We start from the raw sequence: 19,952 nt of genomic DNA on the forward strand, positions 1-19,952 counted from the left end.
GATCTGTCAATTGCTTTTCAGTCCTTGGCTGTTTACGTGCGCGCGCGTGTGTGTGTGTGTGTGTGTGTGTTTGAGAGAGAGATGACAGTCAGCTCTGAGTCTCCATTATCTACGCCGTGGTGGTCCTGTTCCCTGAAACCATGGTAACAACAGGAGTGATGTCACTAGGAAGGCCCCCTAGACGGTAGGACCGAAACGACAAAAACAGAGGAGGGAAAGGGGGGGGGGGAGTAAGCTTAAAAGGGAAACGGAGGCCGATAGAGGTAAAGAAGAAGAGTGGATGGATACTGATGCTAGAGGAACAAAGGAGGTAGGGTAGAGAGAGGAAATGGGATGAGTGGCGGCAGGGGGAGAGAGAGAGAATGATGAAGGTTGGGACGCAGGTTGACAAAGGTTGACATTTGTGTGGAAGAGGATAAATTAGAACATTAATGTTGCAGCAGGAACTGCTGGGCGATTAACAGTGTGTGAGTGAATACTTGGGAGAATGTTCGAAAACAATTTTGTTGGGTTTAAATCTCTAATAGAAGGGTTCATGCAAAGTGTCGTTATTGTAATTCTGGGAATGTGCATCCCTAGGGACGCATCCTCTCTCTTTGTGGTTTCCCCCTTTCTCCTCCCTCTCTCTCTCCCCTGGCCCCTTCCCCCATGGCTCTCCTGTCGTGTGGCTCACCAAAGGAATATAATTGGACTAAACTTCTAATCTCTGAAATGGGTTTTCCCTTTCAGTTTCTGACAGCACTGATATTTCCCAGCCGTGATATTCAAAGCGCCCGATCCGCATACACACAGGCAGCCCGCAGCAGTGGCACAAATCCCACACTCGGCTACATCAGTGACAACACACACACAACCCCAAGCAGAGGCACCTTGGAGGGCCCGTTTGTCACGCAGTGTAATGACAGTACAGTAGCCTGCTAACATACACAGTAGGAACAACAGCAGCCTTTGATATGAAAACCATGCCGGTTGAAGTCACTTAACGTCAAACCCTGCTCATCATGCATCCGTTTTGTTGGTATGAGAGTGGGAGGTGTGTGTGTGTGTGTGTGTCTAACTCGTTAGAGACTAAGCAGACAGGAAGAGAACACGGTTTTCCATGTCCTGTAGGGGAAATGAATGCTGGTTTGATCCATCCCGACGTTCTCTTTAATTGCTTTGCTGTGTGGTTGTGTGTGTGTGTACAGTATGTGTGGATGCAAGCAGCCCAGCTAATGACTTTCAAACTTCTGTGAAACAGTTTGACGCGTCCATTGAAGTTCAGAACATCAGCGCTGCACAATGATATTGTAGCCGGTAGGAAGGTGAGGTGGTCTCCGGGCGGATGTCTTTGAGAGGTCAGGTTCTGACCCCAGCCTGGTGGAGCTCCTGCTCTCATTCTGCTGTCTCAACACTTTGACTATCGCATTTCGATTACACAAACACACTCACAGGCGAACCTGTGGACACACTATCACACTTTACTTTGTCAGCGGACTGCAGATTCAGTGCCACTGATTGGCCACTCAGCACCCTCCGAGTTTGGACAACACAGGACATTCACAAGAGTTTATTTATGTTGCCTGGCATAATTCTCCAGGCGGCAGACCTGTACGAACGCAGGTACGATCCAACAGTTCATCCCAGAAGCGAAGTAGATGTGTGAGTGTGTGTGAGCGTGTGAGTGTGTGAGCATGTGTGTGTGGGTGTGGGTGCACCTGTGTGCATAGACAGCAGCTCCATATGATGATGAATAATTGAGTGTGTTATTTGAGGGCAGACTGCTTCACTACATGAATGCCCTCAGTCATCAGGACAGTTGAGGGATGTTGGTCTGGAAGGCCGAGTCTTGTCAGAGCGTCGTCAGGCTGGAGGTCCCCTCCTCTGGGACAGGCCTGGATCGGGCCACTGGACTGATCCCTCACATGAGCTCCAGCACGCACAGCTTGTGCAGCAGGTGGCTGGAGAGCAGGGCCTGATTTGGGATTCAATGGGAGGACTCGGCAGAACGGCACAAAGAGACAAACGTCTTCACGGATCGTTTGTTTCGAGGCTTTCTTGGGTCCTTTTCTTTGGACCTGATTTGAATTGTGTTTCTTAGAATTTGTATTCATTAATAAAACAAAACTCAGAAATGCAAAAAAACATGCAGATTGTTTACAGACACACCACACCCCTCACCCTCTTCCTCTCTCACTGGCTTCTTTCTTTGTGTTGGCCACTCTCTCAAGACCCCCACACGCACGCACTTGCACACATGCACACACAAGCCACACACACCAGCTCCACATGTCTCTTGCATTTCGACTACCGGTGGTCCTGCTGAGAGCTAACAGGGTGCCCCTCCACCCTAGGCACACCTGCGTCTGTGTGTGTGTGCGTGTGTGTGAATCCTAAATCCTGTCCCCCACCCATGTAGATGGGCTTAGTCTCTGCTCCCTTGGGAGACCAAACAGGAAGCAGGGTTTATGAGGACAGAACCCTTTGTTGCCATGATAACGCCAGGCTGTGTGTGTATGTGTGTTAATATTTGCATGTGGATAAATGTTTACTTTACTGGGGGAGCCCACCATGTACTCATGCGAGTAGTCAGTCTCCAATATTCATTTCCCTTCTGTTCTCTCCCCTCCGTATTCCCTTCTCTCCTTTCCCTTCATCTCCCATCACTCGCTCTCCTCTCCCCTCCTCACTTCTCCATCGTAGAAAAACAACCTGGTGACCTGCCGTTTCCATGGTTACTGAACTTGTGTAGAAAGATGCACAGCTGTCAATCAAAATGTCCAAAACCCGTAAGTGTGGGTGTGTGTGTGTGTGTGAGGAGACAGGCATGGTGTGTGCTTGAAATTTTAAGGACCAGTAGAGAGAGGGAGCAGCAGAGCAAGACGGAGACTGTGTGTGTGTGATCCGAGTGTGTGTGTGAGTAGAGTGTGTTTGGAGGAGTGTATACATAGGTCCTTTGCTCCAAGGTTGAACTATGTGGGTCACTAGAGTTTATATTAAGTGTTTTATACGTAGTGTGAAGTGTTCATTGTGATGTGATGCTTGTATGATATAGACAGTATGTGTGTCTGTGGTGTTAACGTTTTAGGGGGGGGCAAAAGTCAATGGTTTTCAGCATGACGTGGAAATGCCCACCACAAGAACACAACCACAGGATGCCAGCAATCAATCAATACCCACCAGAGTGCTTAGGTTCTGAGGGAGGGATGAATGAAGGAAAACATAGGAATGGAGGAGAACCATGTGGTAATAAGTGAAATAAAATGAGGTGAGAGGCAGAGGGAGAGAGAGCAAGAGTGAGAAAAAGAGAGAAGATATTTTGAGAGGAACAGTCAGCACCTCAGTTCCTGACCCAGCAGCCTAGACACCCTAGGGAGACTGGGCTAATGTGTGACATATGCTTAGTGCACCATGCTGTGCACCCCCCCCCCCTCCACACACACACACACACATACATACATACACACACAGGAAAACACACTCACCCATACATGCACAGAGAATGTGGTGACATTTCTCAGGCCTGAAAAGAAAGCCATTTAGCCTGGCTCTGAGGGGAACGCACACAAAAGCCACAACACAAAGGACTTTCTGCCAGGCCTGTGTGTGTGATGGAGAGAGAGAGAGAGAGAGAGAGAGAGAGAGAGAGAGAGAGAGAGAGAGGGAGGGAGGGAGGGAGGGAGGGAGGGAGGGAGGGAGGGAGGGAGGGAGGGAGGGAGGGAGGGAGAAAGAGAGAGAGAGAGAGAAAGAGAGAAAGAGAGAGAGGGGGAGGGAGGGAGGGAGGGAGGGAGGGAGGGAGGGAGGGAGGGAGGGAGGGAGGGAGGGAGGGAGGGAGGGAGGGAGGGAGGGAGAAGAGAGAGAGAGAGAGAGAGAGAGAGAGAGAGAGAGAGAGAGGGAGAGAGGGAGAGAGGGAGAAAGAGAGAGCAGGAGAGAGAGAGGGAGGGAGGGAGGGAGGGAGGGAGGGAGGGAGGGAGGGAGGGAGGGAGGGAGGGAGGGAGGGAGGGAGGGAGGGAGGGAGGGAGGGAGGGAGAAAGAGCGAGAGAGAGAGAGAGAGAGAGAGAGAGAGAGAGAGAGAGAGAGAGAGAAGGGGGAAGAGAGACAGAGGTTAAAGGGAAGGAGAAGATGTAGGCCTACTGTCGGCACAATTGAGGTGTGATGTTGGGAATATTCTGCAGCTTTGATTGAATGGGAAACCTAATTATAAACCTCCACACCTCAAACCATCTGTTCTTACAGCATCTTCCTACAGCATCTCAGGAGACCACTTATACAGAGAATGTGTGTGTTTGTGTGTGTGTGGGCGTGAGAGAGGATGAGTGTGAAACCTTCATCTGCTCACAGACACAGGTGGTGGGTCAGCAAAACTTCAGCTGGGTGGATGACAGAAGCAGTAATGAACCATGAATTGAAAAATCTCACACACACACACACACCAACAACACACACTAATAGACACATCGATAAAACACACACAATGCAGCAATTATTACTATGCAGAGCTGCAGATATTGCTGTTCAAACACCTGTCTCCTTCCACTACACTAGGCTTTGCACACTTGACTTGTCTTAGATGATCAAAGTTCATGATGGGATTTTCAAACTACCCATCACACAATTCCAGCATTACAGCTACAGTGTGAATGCTAATTCCCACTGACGCGGATCTTGAAAAGAGTTCCTCTCCACCCGTTCCCTTATTACAATATGGAACACTATCGCTACCCAGTGTCCATAAAGAGAACAGCACACTAAGAAGTAGGCCACATTAAGGAGCAGCGTAAGGAGTTTGAGCCATCCAGTTACTGTAAAAGCCATTTAAGTAATTAGAGAGAAAATTGATTGTAAAATAAGATTCTTCCCACATATAAAATGCCAACACATGAATCCTAAACTGACTTACATCAGTACACATTTAACATGTCTTATTCTTCTCAGCCTCCGCATCTGCCTTGTTCTCCTGTCGACACGCAGTCATGTCGGCGTTTTATTCGGATTATATTCCGGCCACGGCTTCCTATGACCAACTGGAACACTTGGCGGTAGATGTACGAGTCAATGTCCATCCCATTTTGGCATCACAAGGGTGGACACACTACAGTCTGCTTGTAGAACTTTGCTTCCATCTCATTCCTACACTGACCACTAGGGAGCAGGAGGCTCCTATCAATCTAAGCAGCTCACCAAGTTCTTAGTGAAAGGTGTGTTGTCTCATCCAGCCCTCTCGATGTCTGTAGCATTCTTGTGGCATCTGAAACGCTCTCTTTCTCCGTATGGTTGAAAGGAATTTAGACAGTGTTGTAGAGCTGCCAGCCAAGGTTGCATTCTTTTTATTCATTAAAAAGGAGTTGTTAAACATTATACACAGTTATTACTGTCTAGACATAAATAAATGTTATATTACACAAATCAATTGAGAGCATACGATTGATAAAACGTTAGTATATCCTTTGAACACAGCAATAAATGTATGATCCACATTAATTTTATGAACCTTACAAAATGTTAGTTGAATATGAACACAAGTAGCCGAGTAGCCGAGTAGCCAGGTGAACCAGCCTGATCTCCCACGCTCACAAACTGTTCGATCTCACTGAACAGGTAAGGTGATGCGTCATGTGACCACAGGGGTCAGTCTGGTTGACCAAACCATCAGTGAACACACACGGCCCTGGATGGATCTTGCCAAGAGAGAAAGAAAGAGAGAGTGTGTGTGTGTGTGTGTCTGCTGACTCCTGTGCATGAAGCACCTGTTAAAACCTGAGGTTTTCTGAGTTGGATTCTAATGTATTTACATTAAGGTATGTGAGTGCCAGAATGATTGTGGGGGGGGAGGTCACAGAGCGTAGGAAAGGGGGGGTAGTGAATGGGTACTCACAGGGCTGTACTTGCCATTAGAGGGTGAGGGGGGCTGGGTGAGGTGGGGGGAGGAGGGGGAGGGATAAAGGGAGGCCTGTGAGGGGGGTGTATTATTGGCAAAGGGCGTGCTGGAGCGACCCCTTAGCTTCCGCAATGGAGGGGAGGAGGGTGGGGAGGAGAAGGGATCATGGCCATGAAGGGAGCGGTGATGACCACACGAAGGAGGGCGGCTGGGGGAAGGGTAGCGGTTGGGGGAGGAATTGCGACGATGGGATTTGGAGGAGGCGTGGTGTGGATGTGGGCCAGAGTGGTTGTTGGCGATGTGGGAGGGGCGCGTGGAGTTGTGGGTGGTAGGGGAGGGGCGTGTGGAGTTGTGGGTGGTAGGGGAGGGGCGTGTGGAATTGTGGGTGGTAGGGGAGGGGCGTGTGAAGTTGTGGGTGGTGGGGGAGGGGCGTGTGGAGGCGGAGTTGGTGGGGGAGGGCCGTGTGGAGGAGGAGTTGCCATTCTGGGTGGAGTCCCCATTGCCTGGCAACTTGTAGAGGAAGACATTGTACTGCAGCGGGGGGCTGGCCTCAGGGCGGAGCTTAGCGTCTTTGGGGAGGAGCAACTGCAGGCCAATAGTGACTCCGTCCTGACGTACAAGCATAGATTAGACAGACAGAAAGACGGATAAACAGATAAACAGACAGTCATTTACAACTCTGTGATCTTACCTGTACTGTTTCCTGTTGGACAAAGCATCACTCAATTACACTGGATGTTGGGTAGCATTGTGTTGCTTTTTACCCAAGCGCTCAAGGAGCTGTCCATGGTCCTGAAATCACATGATGTGTTTGTGTGTCTGTGACTGTGTGCAGAAGTTTGTGTGTGACTGTGTGCAGAAGTGTCGGAGTCGGGCTATTAATCAGAAAGTTGCCGGTTTGATTCCTGGCCGTGACAAATGAAGTTATGTCCTTGAGCAAGGCACTTCACCCTACTTGCCTCAGGGAGAATGTCCCTGTACTTACTGTAAGTCGCTCTGGATAAGAGCGTCTGCTGAATGACTAAATGTAAGTCTGTGTGTGTGTAGCGTAGCACCTACTTATGGTTAGTTGAGCGTTTACTGCTAAGCCATGCATGGGTAAGTGGGGGTATATGAAAGGGGATCCAGTAAAACGGGGAATAAAGAGACAGAGAGAGAGAGAGAGAGAGAGAGAGAGAGAGAGAGAAGGATGGGGTTGTTTTTTAGTTGATGTTAAGCTGCCACGAGAGAGCAGGGAAAAGATCAGGTTGAGCAGAGGACTACGCAGGGACCAACACTTTAAAGTTACAAATGTTTATTAATTAGACAACTTTGAACGCTAAAATTCTTTATACCCAAAATGTACAAAAAACCTCAAGTACAGGAAAGTATTATAAATCACATCAATGAAAACCAAGACACAACGTGTTATATTGAAATATCAATCCGAGCAATACTTTAACCCATGAAATCTAGACATAATCACTTAGTATTAGCAATGTCAAACATCAAATTCTCTGAAATACAGTGTTCACGTCTTGGTTTATTTTTTACTTTATCATTTTACATGATAGTTTTATTGAAAACACCAACGCATGCGGACAGTAAGGCGGGACAGAGAAGGGGGGAGGGGGGGGATAGCCATAAGGACAGGAGACAATGCAAGGTCAGAGTTCATAGGTTGAAGATTCAGGTTCAAAGAAGGATTGGCTCAGAGGAATGTATTAGTTTTGTTTCCAGCCAGAGAGAATGTAGTCCAGCGGTTGATGTAGCAAGACATAGACAGGCAGAGAGAAGCATTAGCGCCACTTGGTGGTCAAAGATGGTTTTGAAGTTAGCGGTGTAAAAGTCTCAAGTCACACCCTAATCCTCATACACTGCGCTACTTTTGACAAAAGTCCAAAAGTATATAATAGATATACTTGAGAGATACATATATTGAACAGTCCAAGTATTTGGTATTTGTTTCATTTCAACTTGTTTCATTTCAACTTATTTGAAATTGCTGGACCCTTATTAGACAGCAGTGGTATAGACTAATAGGTACTTTCTACTGAAATAGGGTGTGATTTGAGCTCAGTGCTTCTATCTGTACACTGAAGTATATGGTTTCTCTAAAGTCTCAGTGTGGGGGCTGAAGGTATGTTGCTGTTCTATAGTCTCAGTGTGTGGGGGCTGGTGGTTTTATACCATGTTGTTCTGGTGAGAGTTTACCTCCGGCGCTTCGTCAGTGTTGTTAGGGCTGGGGCCGTGGCCATGGTCGACAACAGAAGTTGGCCGGTTGTTCTCATGTTTTGGCGAATGAGAGTTCCTGATGTTCAGGTTTTCCTCTTCTACGGGGGGAGGGGACTTCACAGGGTCCTCCAGCTTCTGAGGGTCATCCTGTGGAATGTGTTACATTCACGTTACACACACACGTGCGTGTACACCAACATACACATCTGCATCTGCAACCTGCCCACGTCGCACCTAGTTAAAGTGAACTTCAAAAACGAGGTAAACTTTTTAAACAACAAAAGCACACTGTGCTTCTTTCTCTCTATTGTCTCCTAGATAGATGTGTGCCTGTGTTTGTATGACCAGTACAGTGGTTGTGTTTAGGTGCGTATGCATGTGTACATAATGTGTGTTTGATGGATTGGACTGAGAAGATCAGTAATTTTTTTAAATCTAAAGACACAATTACATAACCTGAGGAGTATTCAGACCGACTGCAAAGCCCTTTACCTGAGGGACCAACGGAATGTCAGCAAGTTCTCAGAGTGACCAATCAACCCTTTGACATTCACTAGAATGTGGGTCAAAACAAATACCAGCGGGGGGGTTCTAGCCTCTAACACTGACATTTCATAGCATCCTGGATCCAGCACATTACCCGCAGCCAGTGAATAGTGACACTTCCCACCCTGCAAATGTCATCAGAGCTGCAGACTACTGCACTGGTCCAGCTGTAAAGCCTGCTAATGTAGAGTCAATGAAGTAGGCTCTACAAATGTCAATAATAAAAAGAGTTTGTGTTTACAGTGTGTCTGTGTGTTTATAGTAGGCGTTCCAGTGTGTGTGTGTGTGTGTGTGTGTGTGTGTGTGTGTGTGTGTGCCATCCATTGATCTCGTGAAGGTCATGGAGGACAGTGTTGGATGCCGTCACAATGTAGGTCAGGCATCATCAATCAATCACAGGACTTTTGGATTCCATCTGAGTTAACAATACGATATTTATACCCAATACAATAGCCCATAGCCTAGTTCATGAATCCACTGCTATTCACGTAAATGTATGTGAACAGCACAACTTACGAACCCTTTGAATCAAAGTTAAATAATGGGCCAACAATCCACCACAGCCTCATAGGGTAAACTAACTGTCCCAGAGGAGTTGGGTTAGTTGTAAACTCAAATTCAAATCAATAACTGATTAATTTGAACTCCAGCCCCCCTGTGTTCAAAACCCCATTCTCCCAGTTATGGCCCACAGACACAGAAATTCATCAATACAAAGTGTTGCAAAAACATGGGTAAGAAAACGGGAGAATTGATCCTTCAGCCAAGAAGAAACCAAAATGGCCTCCAGAGTTGTATGAGGCTTGAGGGGGGCAGTCGCAGGGGGCTTGAGTGATGAGTGCAGTTGTAGGTGGTGGAGTAGGATGGATGAAGGGGTTTTGAAGAGGAAACAACATGTGGAAGGACTGGTAAGGGTTTAGCAAGATGCAATGCTGCATAGCTGTATGAACAAAAAACAACGATGGGTCGAGGTCATTCAACCTTTTGAGATGCAACAACTGAGTAACCATTCAGGAACCAGGAATGTACTTGGGTTTGGGATCATCATACGTGCAGATCAAAGAGGGCACCTCAGTTGCACAGGGGGGTAAAGCTAAAAGCATAGCCAGCTGGGGAAACTAATCAGGGCCAAGGGGCCATTGTGGCTCTGCTTACCTTATAGTAAGAGTACCTGGGCTTATATTCCCATGTGTGTCTGCCCACTGGCTTCTGGGGGGGGGGTGATTAGTGAGGAGAGGGGGGGCAAAGAGGGGTACAACATCTGTCTGAACATCATAATGAAATACTTATAATGAGTCAGCTGGGAGTGCAGGTGTGTGTGTGTGCCTGTTGCCTTATGTTTTATTTTAGCATGGGTTGGTTAGACAGCTGGCACAGAGACAGACAGGCAGACAGACGAGCAGACAAAAAGAGAGAGAGAAAGTGAGACAGAAAGAGAGAGAGAGAGAGAGAGAGAGAGAGAGAGAGAGAGAGAGAGAGAGAGAGAGAGAGAGAGAGAGAGAGAGAGAGAGAGAGAGAGAGAGAGAGAGAGAGAGAGAGAGAGAGAGAGAGAGAGAGAGAGAGAGACTGAAGCCTGCGCAGTGAAAAGCAAGAGACAGGGGGGATGAAATGTGTCAGAAGAGAGGGATGACTGGACATGAGAAAGAGAAAAAGGTGAAAAGAGAGAACAAGAGAAGCACAGGGAGTGAAAAGGAAATGGTGCTGATGGAAGTATGAGAGGCAGGTGAAGGAGGAAAAGTGAGGAGGGGGGAGGAAATGAAAAAGAAAGAAGGAGAGAAAGACAGAGTCTGAAATGAGAGAGAGAGAGAGAGAGAGAGAGAGAGAGAGAGAGAGAGAGAGAGAGAGGAGGGAGAGCAAACGAGAGGAAAGAAGCTGTGGATTACCTGACATATAATGTTGTCATAGTAAGCCAGGTTGTGAGCGTGGGCTTGGGGGGGGGGCGGGGGGGAGTCACAGAGTTTCCTTACGTTTGGGTGGGAGCCGTCCGTTACCGTGGAAACAGAGAAACCATCCGTCTGTGGCTCACTGTGGGGACGGTACTTACTACTGGGATGGAGGGTCATAGAGAGAGAGGCGGAGAGATGGAAAAGAGACAGAAGGCAGTTTTTATCATTACAAATGCCATTGTTTGTCATAAAGGTAGCTGTACATTTGTCAGTTACATGTGCTTCTTTTTTTCTTTCTATCCATCTGTTTCTTTCTCTTCTCCTCTCGGTTTCTTTCAGACAGTTTAAATTGTGGTTAAACCCTTCTGGCTGCAGTACTATATATGTAGGTCACACACACACATTTGCATGCATTGACCAACACATTTTCTCTGTTGCACAAGCACACACAGATGCCCTGTCAAGCTGGCCTAGTTTTAGCCGATGAAATAGAGGCTCTGCTTGTCTGCTTGTCCACTTCAGTCAGAATCCCTCTCTCTCTCTTTCACTCACACTCCCATGTTCCCCTTACCCGCTCTATCTCCCTCTCTCAGTCCCTCCTTCTTCTCTGTCACCCTCTCTAACTCTCTATCTCAGTCTCTCTGGCCTGTTGATTGTCTCTTCACACGTCTGATAGGGCACTGGTGGTACTGGGTGGATGGGAAGTGAAGGTGAAAATGAGGCCAGAACACACACACACACTTTACTCATTCAAACTCACACAGACACACACACAGGCATGTGCGCACTTACACAAACATACATATACACGCGTGTGTGATTCCTTACCTGCGTTTGCGTAGCCGTTTATTTTCTTTCTTGAGCAGGTGGAGCCTCTTGGCAAAGAACACGATGATCATGAGGAGGAGGAGGAGCATGAAAGAGGCCACACCCACTACAACAGCGAGCACCTGGAACTCAGTGATCACCCAATCACAGCGCAAGCCCTTGTTCCAGATATAATCCTGCACATTACACCTATAAGGGTGAAGATAGGTAGGGTGAGATAGAGTGGGGGGAGAAAGAGAGGGGAGAATTGTTACAATCTCATTATCCTACAGAAGTTTTGATAAAGGTCATGAATGTTGTGGTCACAGTCAAACGGGTTGAAATGTTATTTGTGGTCACAGTCAAAGGAGCCACAATATTAGATATAAGTTTACAGTAAAATACTGAGCTTCTATTGTCACGGTCAAGATTCAAGACCATTCACTGATGGTCTGTTTTGGTCTAAACACAGTCAAAGACTTAGCATGGTTAAGTTGCCTGTGGTACAAAATCGTCCGAGACTCTGTTGCAGTGTTATGAACAGCATGGTGCATCCCAGTCAGTACATATGGCCACTGGGGTTGACAAGGTGTCCTGACAGCTGGGGATGGGCAACAAAGAAAAGGTAATGGGATCAGAGGATCAGTGTGTGTGTGTTTGTGTGTGCCTGTCTGTGCCTGGGTCTGTACACTTGTTTTTTTTGTACCCGCCCTACGTATTTGTGTGTGTGTGTGTGTGTGTGTCGTTACTCAGCAGCTATGACAGTGTAAGCAGTAGTCAACCTCGGAGCTTCCAGACCTGAGGCTTCATGCCAGGACAGATGGAACCAGGCATGTGTGTGTGTGTGTGAGTGTGAGTTCCTAAGGTTAAGTGCAATACTGATGCTCTCTATCTCTCTCTCTCTGTGGGTAGCCTTGCAGAGGGATGTGAACTTTGGTCAGTGTTAATGGATGGATGAGGATATCTAAACACTGATGAAAACAAGCAAGCCGCTAAGTGATAGACGCTAACTTGCCAGTGGCAAGTTGTCAAAACCACATAGTCTATACATGGTTGTGTGTCAGGATTGGCCTCAATTCTATAGACCTGATATAAACAGGTCTAGGGAGGGGGGGGGTGCTGTAAGGGGCTGTGTTGGAAGCTTGACAGGGCTTGATGTAAAGTGGCGATGGTAGAAAACAACAAGTGACAGGTGTTAGTGGGGAGAGTGTGTGTGTCTGTAACAATAATGTGTCACTATGGCAAAGTGCCGAATAGAGAGACAGCAAGGTGACTGTAGAGCATATGGAGGCCCCTCCCCTCAACACACACATACAACCCCTCCCCCTTCCCGCCCCCAAACACACGCACACGCTCTTCACACCCCAGGAACGCTGCTAATCCTTTAAGGACCCTGCTGAGACCTCAGCGGACCCTCACCACAGGCTGTGTGCATGAGCGTGCGTGTGTATGTGTGTGTGCGTGTGTGTGTGTGTGTGTGTGTGTGAGTGAGTGTGTTTGTGTGTCATATGCTGACCTCAGCAGGGTTTCAGTCTGTCCTAAATCATGTCTGTACAGTGCATCAGCGTGAGACCCGTCTTAACTCTGTCAGAAAGGTCCCTGACCTCCATCTGTCAGAAGTCTATTACTCACACACTCTGTTCTATGGTCAAACAAAAGCCAACATAAAAAGACTGTTGAAACACTGAAGGTAGATGTGATGTGTGTGTGTGCCAGTCTAACCTGCAGAACGCTCCTACCCCTGCCACAGCTGTGCACACCCCGCCGTTGTTGCAGAAGTTTGGTTGGCTGTCACACTGGGACACGCATGTCCCCATTTCCGACCTCACGAACCCCAAACTACACCCATCTGGACCCTCCCGCCCCTCCATCCCTGACCCTTGACCCACGAGCACCACTGGTGGGGGTTGGGTGGGTTGGGCATTGCTGTTGGCCTCTGTGTTGTCAGGGACAACGGGAGAGCCAACCAGGAGGGGGTTCTCATCTTCCATGTCGGGCGGAGGTGAGGGGGAGGGCTCAGGATTGGGGGTCGTATCCAGGGCTGAGAGGTCATCGTCGGGGGACAGGTATTCATAGAAGTCAGACAGTGTCCAGGCAGTGGGGTCTCCTGACTTCTGCTGCAGGGGCTTTGGAGGTTTCATCCAATCAGGATAAAGGTCAGGGACTATGGACGTGTCAGGGGCTGGGCTGTGGAATTCCACTGTGATGATGTCATCAGAGGAGAGGTGTGCTAGCTGGTCAGGACTTCCGCCGCCCGCCGTGAGCTCCTCACTGATTGTCTCCTCCTCTGGGAAATCAAGGTAGGCATGTTTATGAGAGGGGTGCCGATTGACAGTGCTGACAGGAAGTCCAGCCCCTAAACCAATTCCTGCTCCAATCAGGAGGTCTCTCTCCGCTGAGTCGTCGCTGAGAACCGTCCTGTCACCACGCCCTTCCCGTGCTACAGCGACAGATGATTGGTTGAAATGGTGATTCTGTCTTCTTGCAGAAGCCAAAAAAGAGCGACCTGTTAATGAAACATGAGTAAAAGAAAACATCAAGAAAGATCCGAAGTAATTGTCTAACTAGGTCTAACCACGTCTAAACCAATCTATCACAGTAAACATTCCAATGATCGACGATTGATTGGGACAGTAAACATTCCAATGATAGACAGTGATTGGGACAGTAAACATTCTAATGATAGACAAGTAATGGGGACAGTAAACATTCTAATGATAGACAAGTGACAGGAAGTCAGAAGTGAGACAGATTCCCTCCTATGGACAGTAGCAGCAGCAGCTCGGGATTAGGAACAGTGATTGACTAATGTGCTCTACTGACCGAGGCTGGATTGGGATTAGATTAGGATTTAGAGAGCTATAGGTTAGCCCTGTGCCCACACAGGAATCACTGCAATCTGGGGACAGGGGGGAACTGGGATGGGGACAGGGGGGATTGGGGGAAGGGGAGTGGGACCACTGTATGTGTGAGCTAGCAAAGAGGAATGGAGGCAGAGAGTTCAGAGCGAGAGAGAGAGAGAGAGAGAGAGAGAGAGAGAGAGAGAGAGAGAGAGAGAGAGAGAGAGAGAGAGAGAGAGAGAGAGAGAGAAGAAATTCCGAGCTGCAAAAAGGAGGAGTGGGGTGAAACTGCATCCAGCAGATTCATTTGAGTCAGCCATAGTTTGTCCACATAGTTTGGTTGGTATGCTTGACCAATCCAGCTCTGCATTCGTCTTGACAAATCAGTCAAGCAGTGCGTTCAGTGTTTGGACTGGGTTCAATGTTAAACAATCTGAACGTGCTTAGAGTCTTGAAGACCTGAGGAAAGCATGTGAGCCTCTGAAATCAAACACACACACACACAGAAACATACATTCACATGCACACTCTAAACACACACTCTTGCCACTGTTGCCATGGTGAGATGTGAAGAGGGTGCAGCGGTGAAAGGAGGAGAGCGTGAGAGGCTGGAGAGACAGACAGTCCTCTGTGCTCCTTTATCCATTCTTCCAACACTCAGGTCACTTTAAGAAAATATATCATATATTTACTTCCTCTTCTACACTAAGATATTGTTAATTATTGCCCAGACGAGAACAATTATTTTTCACCGACACTTTCTCAACAACTTAGTTTTTTCTCTGTCAGTGAGTCAGCCAGCAGGCCTGAACGTGCGCTATGTGTCTGAATCCAATGGGAGTCAGATGGCTGAGCGGTTGGGGAATCTGGCTAGTAATCAGAAGGTTGCTGGTTCAATTCCCGGACATGCAAAATGACGGTGTGTCCTTGTGCAGGGCACGTCATCCTACTTGCCTCAGGGAGAATGTCCCTGTACTTACTGTAAGTCGCTCTGGATAAGAGCGTCTGCTAAATGACAAAATATAAAATGTAAATGTAATGTATCATTATACAGAATCTTGACAAAGAGGGACTGTCAGTTAACTGATCACATACAACCAGTCACCATGGTAACATATCTCAGGTCACCTGAGATCACCTGACGATACTGTGATTGGTCAGAGCTCAGACTCCCAGCCGTCCTCACTTTCACTGCAGGGGAGCCAACGGTTATCAGAATATACACACACAAACACACACACACACGGTGTGACTGGGATGCATTTTGACAGGTCATTGCTCTCTAAGGCTACAGGGCAGATGGGCATCCCAGCATGGATAAGCACATGCAGAGACCAAGCATGAGGCGGTGCCCACAAACACATAGATAACAACATGGAGTCTGGAAAATTTCCAGGTGCAAGTGTGTGTATGTGTGTGTTTGTATGACCGTGTTAACTAGGCATATTTATTGCTTGCACAGGTGCATCCACTTTGTCCTTTAAGTAGGTTTTCCTGAAAATCTGACCAACTTAAGTCCGCCTACTATGCAATTAGATAATAATGGTTCAAGCTATGTTTGTTTACTTGTCTGTGTCTCAAGTTTACGCTTCGTTAAGCATTCAGGGCGCGTGGGGTGTTTTTAGGATGCCACGACAGCGCGTGCCCATGAACCCTGAAGACTTCCCAGGAGACGCGCACGCGCCACCCTGTTGCTGGGCAGCGTTGCGGTCTTCTCAGACGAGTAACGGATTCTGCTTTTTCCTCGGGAAAAATCTGAATAAAACACTGCAAGAGAACCAGCTTGGAGCAGACTGACCAAGAGTGAGAAACGTCGTTGTTTCTGTCACGGAGACATTCTTCCTCAGACGGCTGGGGCTTTGGGGTCATCATTAGACTTCAAGAAGAAAAATGGAAAAAACGTTGAAGAGAAAAGAGGGAGATGGGCTTTGGTTGTCTTGACTCTCTGTTTAGGTGTGGAGGAATGGCAACTCTGGCAGCGGCATGAATAGGTTTTTGAAGACCGGCCATAGCCCACCTAATCCCGCTATTGTCTTGGCCATGCCTGCCTTGGCCGTGGCACTGCGTATAAAACAATTTGTGCGCAGCCAATGCATCCCGCCCTGCAGGCTACTGTCTGTCCCTGTTCACGTCCCTATTTATACGTCCCTGCTCAAATGCAAACCTCCACAGACCCCTGTTCTCCATATTATGGTTCGTTTGCTGTCCAGCGTTGACCTGTGGCTTGCTGCCATGGGTGCCATCAGCTTGAGTGATGTGTAAAGCTCCCAGACCCGGGAAATAGTAGCCTACATCAGATATGAACGGGAGGCATACCAACACGCACACGCATAGAGTAAAACGCGCGCGCGCATACACTCGGAACAGTATAAATAAAAAGAGAACAATTCTTACCATGAGCGGCGGATAGAGGGATGAGAAGTACAAAGATGTGTAGCAGCACCTGCCTGATCCCTGACCGGTTACATCCGTGCACTGCCATTCCAGCCTCGAATTCCTCAGACACTGACAAACACTGCCGGTCAATTAATTAGGCTAGACCCCACTACACTCACTGAACTGGATACCGGCTTCGGTAGGCAATTAACCTTAAGGTTAGGCAATGTATAATTCAAATGGTCAACGAGTTCAGATATTTTCCGGTCTCTACATGTTCGTTATGGCACCATCAATATAGTCCACCGTTTTCAAATAATGTCCGTTTACAGGTCTACACCGGTCTCATAGTTCCATACGGATCGTCACTCGCTGTTAGCGCGTTTCTATGTGTCCAGCAGTGCCACCGGGAAGAGCGCGCGGCCGGTGGACGTTGTAGACTGGATCTTAATGAGCCCGGTCACTCTTGCACGAGCGATCCGTTAAGCCGCCGCTGATGCGAGAGGCACGCGCGCTGTGTGAGAGAGAGGCGAAAACGATGAGAACGTGCCAGTGATATAGCCCACTCTCTCTCTCTCTTTCTCTCCCTCTCTACCTCCCCATTTATGTTACAGTAATCATTCCATGTTTGTTGGGGTGGGGAGAGAGGGAGTGGAGACGGGGGAGAGGGAGAGAGAAGGCGGCAGAGAAAGGGAGAAATAGAGTATGGATTGAACATGTTTTATTTCTATTGGAAGTCAATAAGCTCCATTTTAGACAGTGGCGTGCCTGACAAGCTCCAGTTCCTATCATTCAATAATGCCCAATGGGGTTGAATCAGTGTGTGCATCTGTTGTGGGGGGCAGGTTGTTAGGGTAAACTGGGGTGCAGTTTGGGGTTTTATATAGGATGGGGAGGGTATGGATGGAGGGGTACAGACAGGGGAGGGAGTAGTCTAATCTTCTTAGCATTGGGGTGGAAGGGGAGGGGGGATAGGGGATAGGGGGGGGGGGGCAGACAGGGCAGCTGCTACCTGACCTACTACTAACCCCTCTCAACTCCCCTTCCCTCATACCCGCCACTTGAACACTAATACCCCCACACCCTCATAACTCCTCTCCCCAAGAATACTCAATTCCCATTCATCAACCCTAAATATAATTTTTTCTCTGTAGTACCTTAATTTCCTTGGTGTGTGTGTGTGTGTTTGGTTGAGAGACCAAGGTTGAAGAGAGAGGCGGGTTGGGAAGAAGAGCCAGAGGGAGATAGTGGCAAAGGAAGAGGATGAAGTCAGAGAAGAAGAGAGAGCTGGGGGAAGGCGAGGGAGATAGAAAAGAGATGGTGTTCACTGATGCGTTGCCAAACAGAGCAGAACTAAACAGTGTCTGTGCCCTCTCACTGCACCCATCCCCCATACCAAACACACACACTGTGGCACACACTGAACATTTGTGAAACTTTTGCGAGACGTAGAGTTTTTCATGATCAGCTTTCATGACACCCCTTTAATGTTCAGACACAATGACAAAGATAAAGCTAAAAAAGAGAGAGAGAGAGACAGAGAGACAGAGACAGAGAGAGAGAGAGAGAGAGAGAGAGAGAGAGAGAGAGAGAGAGAGAGAGAGAGGAAGTGGTGAGTGGCTGGAGTGTGTGTGAAAGTAAAAGCGACCTGGTAGAACAGATGGATCTCACTGAGGACCAGAGTGTATGAATGGCACACCTCGGTGGACATGCTGTGTGAGTGCGTGTGTGTGTGAGTACCTGGGGGTGCATCATCCGCTCAGCACTCAGCGGTCTCTCCTTCTTGTTCCTGTGTTCATCAGCACGGGGTGCTTGCAACGTCCAACTACCCCACAAGTCAGCAGTCCACAGATCTGTGTGTGTACATAGATGTGTGTGTGTGTGTGTGTGACGGTTTGCATGTAAAGATGCATTTGTACCTTGGTGTATCCTCTCACACCCTCAAACACAAAGTATGATGAGTTCATTAGGATATATAAGAACCAGAGAATCAGAGAGTCCCCGGTTAGTTTAATTGTTTTTCTTTAGTTTCATCCCTTTGTCAGAAGTAGCCTGCTTTAAATAGTTTTGAGTGGACAATATAAGTGGCTCAAGTCCTAAGTCACTATCAAGAGAAAGCCTTTTTATGTGACCCTGAAAAACAAAAGAGGATTGGGAACTGGAATCACAGTTTTTTGCCCCACCACTGTTCTATCATTTATTCTGATTGTTAGCTGAAGAGGGAGGGGGGGGGGGCTATTTGTAGGCAGTGTATCCTATTGGAGAGCCAGTTGGTTCTAGTCCATCAAATCAAAAAAGAAAATGTTTTTATTGCCATGTAAGTTTACACAAACACAAATTTACTGTAAACTTAGATGGCAATAAAAACTAATTCTGATTCTGCCTCTTGAACAGTCTGTTAACTTCTCTCTCCTGAATGGAGTCGTTAGCTGAGAACTGATGTTTTAGTCACTCTGAGTAGTTAGCTTCTCTCACCACCTTGCTAAACCTGTTCTTCAACTCTTGGAATCTCCCTATCCCCAGTCCTAAACATTTCCTCCTCCAACCTATTGTACTGCCCTGGTATTAACTACCGTAGACAACATAGCTCTTCGTGGATGTTATTTCACGTTGAATAAAGAAACTTTGATGACACCAGACTTGAGCTTAACAGCTTCAAAGGGCTACAAATAATTGGAAACAATGGATGTGGTCATGTAAGTGATTTATAAGTAAGAGAAAAGTATTAACTTACAAAAGTGTAAAACTATGAACTTCTGATCTTCCACTGTACTTTTTATAATATCCGCTCTATTTGTACGTTTCTTTGGACATATGCGTCGGCTTAAGGTACTAAATGTAAAAATGTGTATCTAAGTGATCATGAGCTCAAGGTTCACCATTGAAATGGTAATACCAGATTTAATTTTGTTCCAGCACCAATTTAAGGTTTGGCTTCGGGCAAGCATTGTTAACTGCGGCCACTGTGACCGTATCCACTAATCCTTTGACCGTACTGGGAATTGTGGCAATTGTTGGGGCAGTATACTGTATTACAAAAAATAATGGTAAGTCATGTCTGTGGAGTGTGAGTGGTGATGTGGGACATAATGACTTAACTGACGTGTGATTTTGCAACACATCATTACAGAGTTGAAGGTACAAATGCCCTGCTAAACTTGTGTTGCTTCTTTTTCAGGACATCATAGACAAGAATGACTACATCTCAAGTTTGTGGCAAGACATTTACAGATGTGTCAGCAGACATGCCCACTTTAACAACAAATTTAAGTAAATAAAAACAATAACATCCATTACTCATTCAAATGCTGAATCACCTCTGGGCATGTGCAGTAAAAGCCAATCCTACTACTGTAGATAATGTTCTTTAAAAATAAAACAACTTGTGAAATAAACACAGTGCCACTAACAAAATGAAGTTTACCT

At 47.3% G+C, this 19,952-nt stretch overlaps 1 protein-coding gene and 1 long non-coding RNA gene across 2 annotated transcripts; one reads left to right on the plus strand and one right to left on the minus strand.

Annotated features, from left to right (window-relative positions):
• Positions 1 to 5,976: 5,976 nt before the first annotated feature.
• On the minus strand, positions 5,977 to 16,632 carry cspg5b (chondroitin sulfate proteoglycan 5b). Its single transcript, XM_084696785.1, has 7 exons — positions 16,545 to 16,632; positions 13,033 to 13,816; positions 11,332 to 11,520; positions 10,585 to 10,663; positions 8,051 to 8,218; positions 6,309 to 6,466; positions 5,977 to 6,247 (listed from the first exon to the last, which is right to left on the minus strand). Exons 1-7 carry the CDS (start codon positions 16,630 to 16,632, stop codon positions 5,977 to 5,979), a joined length of 1,737 nt encoding a protein of 578 aa, XP_084552911.1.
• Positions 16,633 to 18,955: 2,323 nt separating this feature from the next.
• LOC146295311 (uncharacterized) lies at positions 18,956 to 19,920 on the plus strand. The gene is made up of 3 exons (XR_014753294.1): positions 18,956 to 19,222; positions 19,443 to 19,573; positions 19,705 to 19,920. It is a non-coding gene; the product is annotated as an uncharacterized LOC146295311 (long non-coding RNA).
• The last annotated feature ends 32 nt before the right edge of the window (positions 19,921 to 19,952 follow it).

Source organism: Hypomesus nipponensis, chromosome 4, assembly GCF_054491055.1.
Source record: "Hypomesus nipponensis isolate SF chromosome 4, ASM5449105v1, whole genome shotgun sequence".
Classification (NCBI taxonomy): Eukaryota; Metazoa; Chordata; class Actinopteri; order Osmeriformes; family Osmeridae; genus Hypomesus; species Hypomesus nipponensis.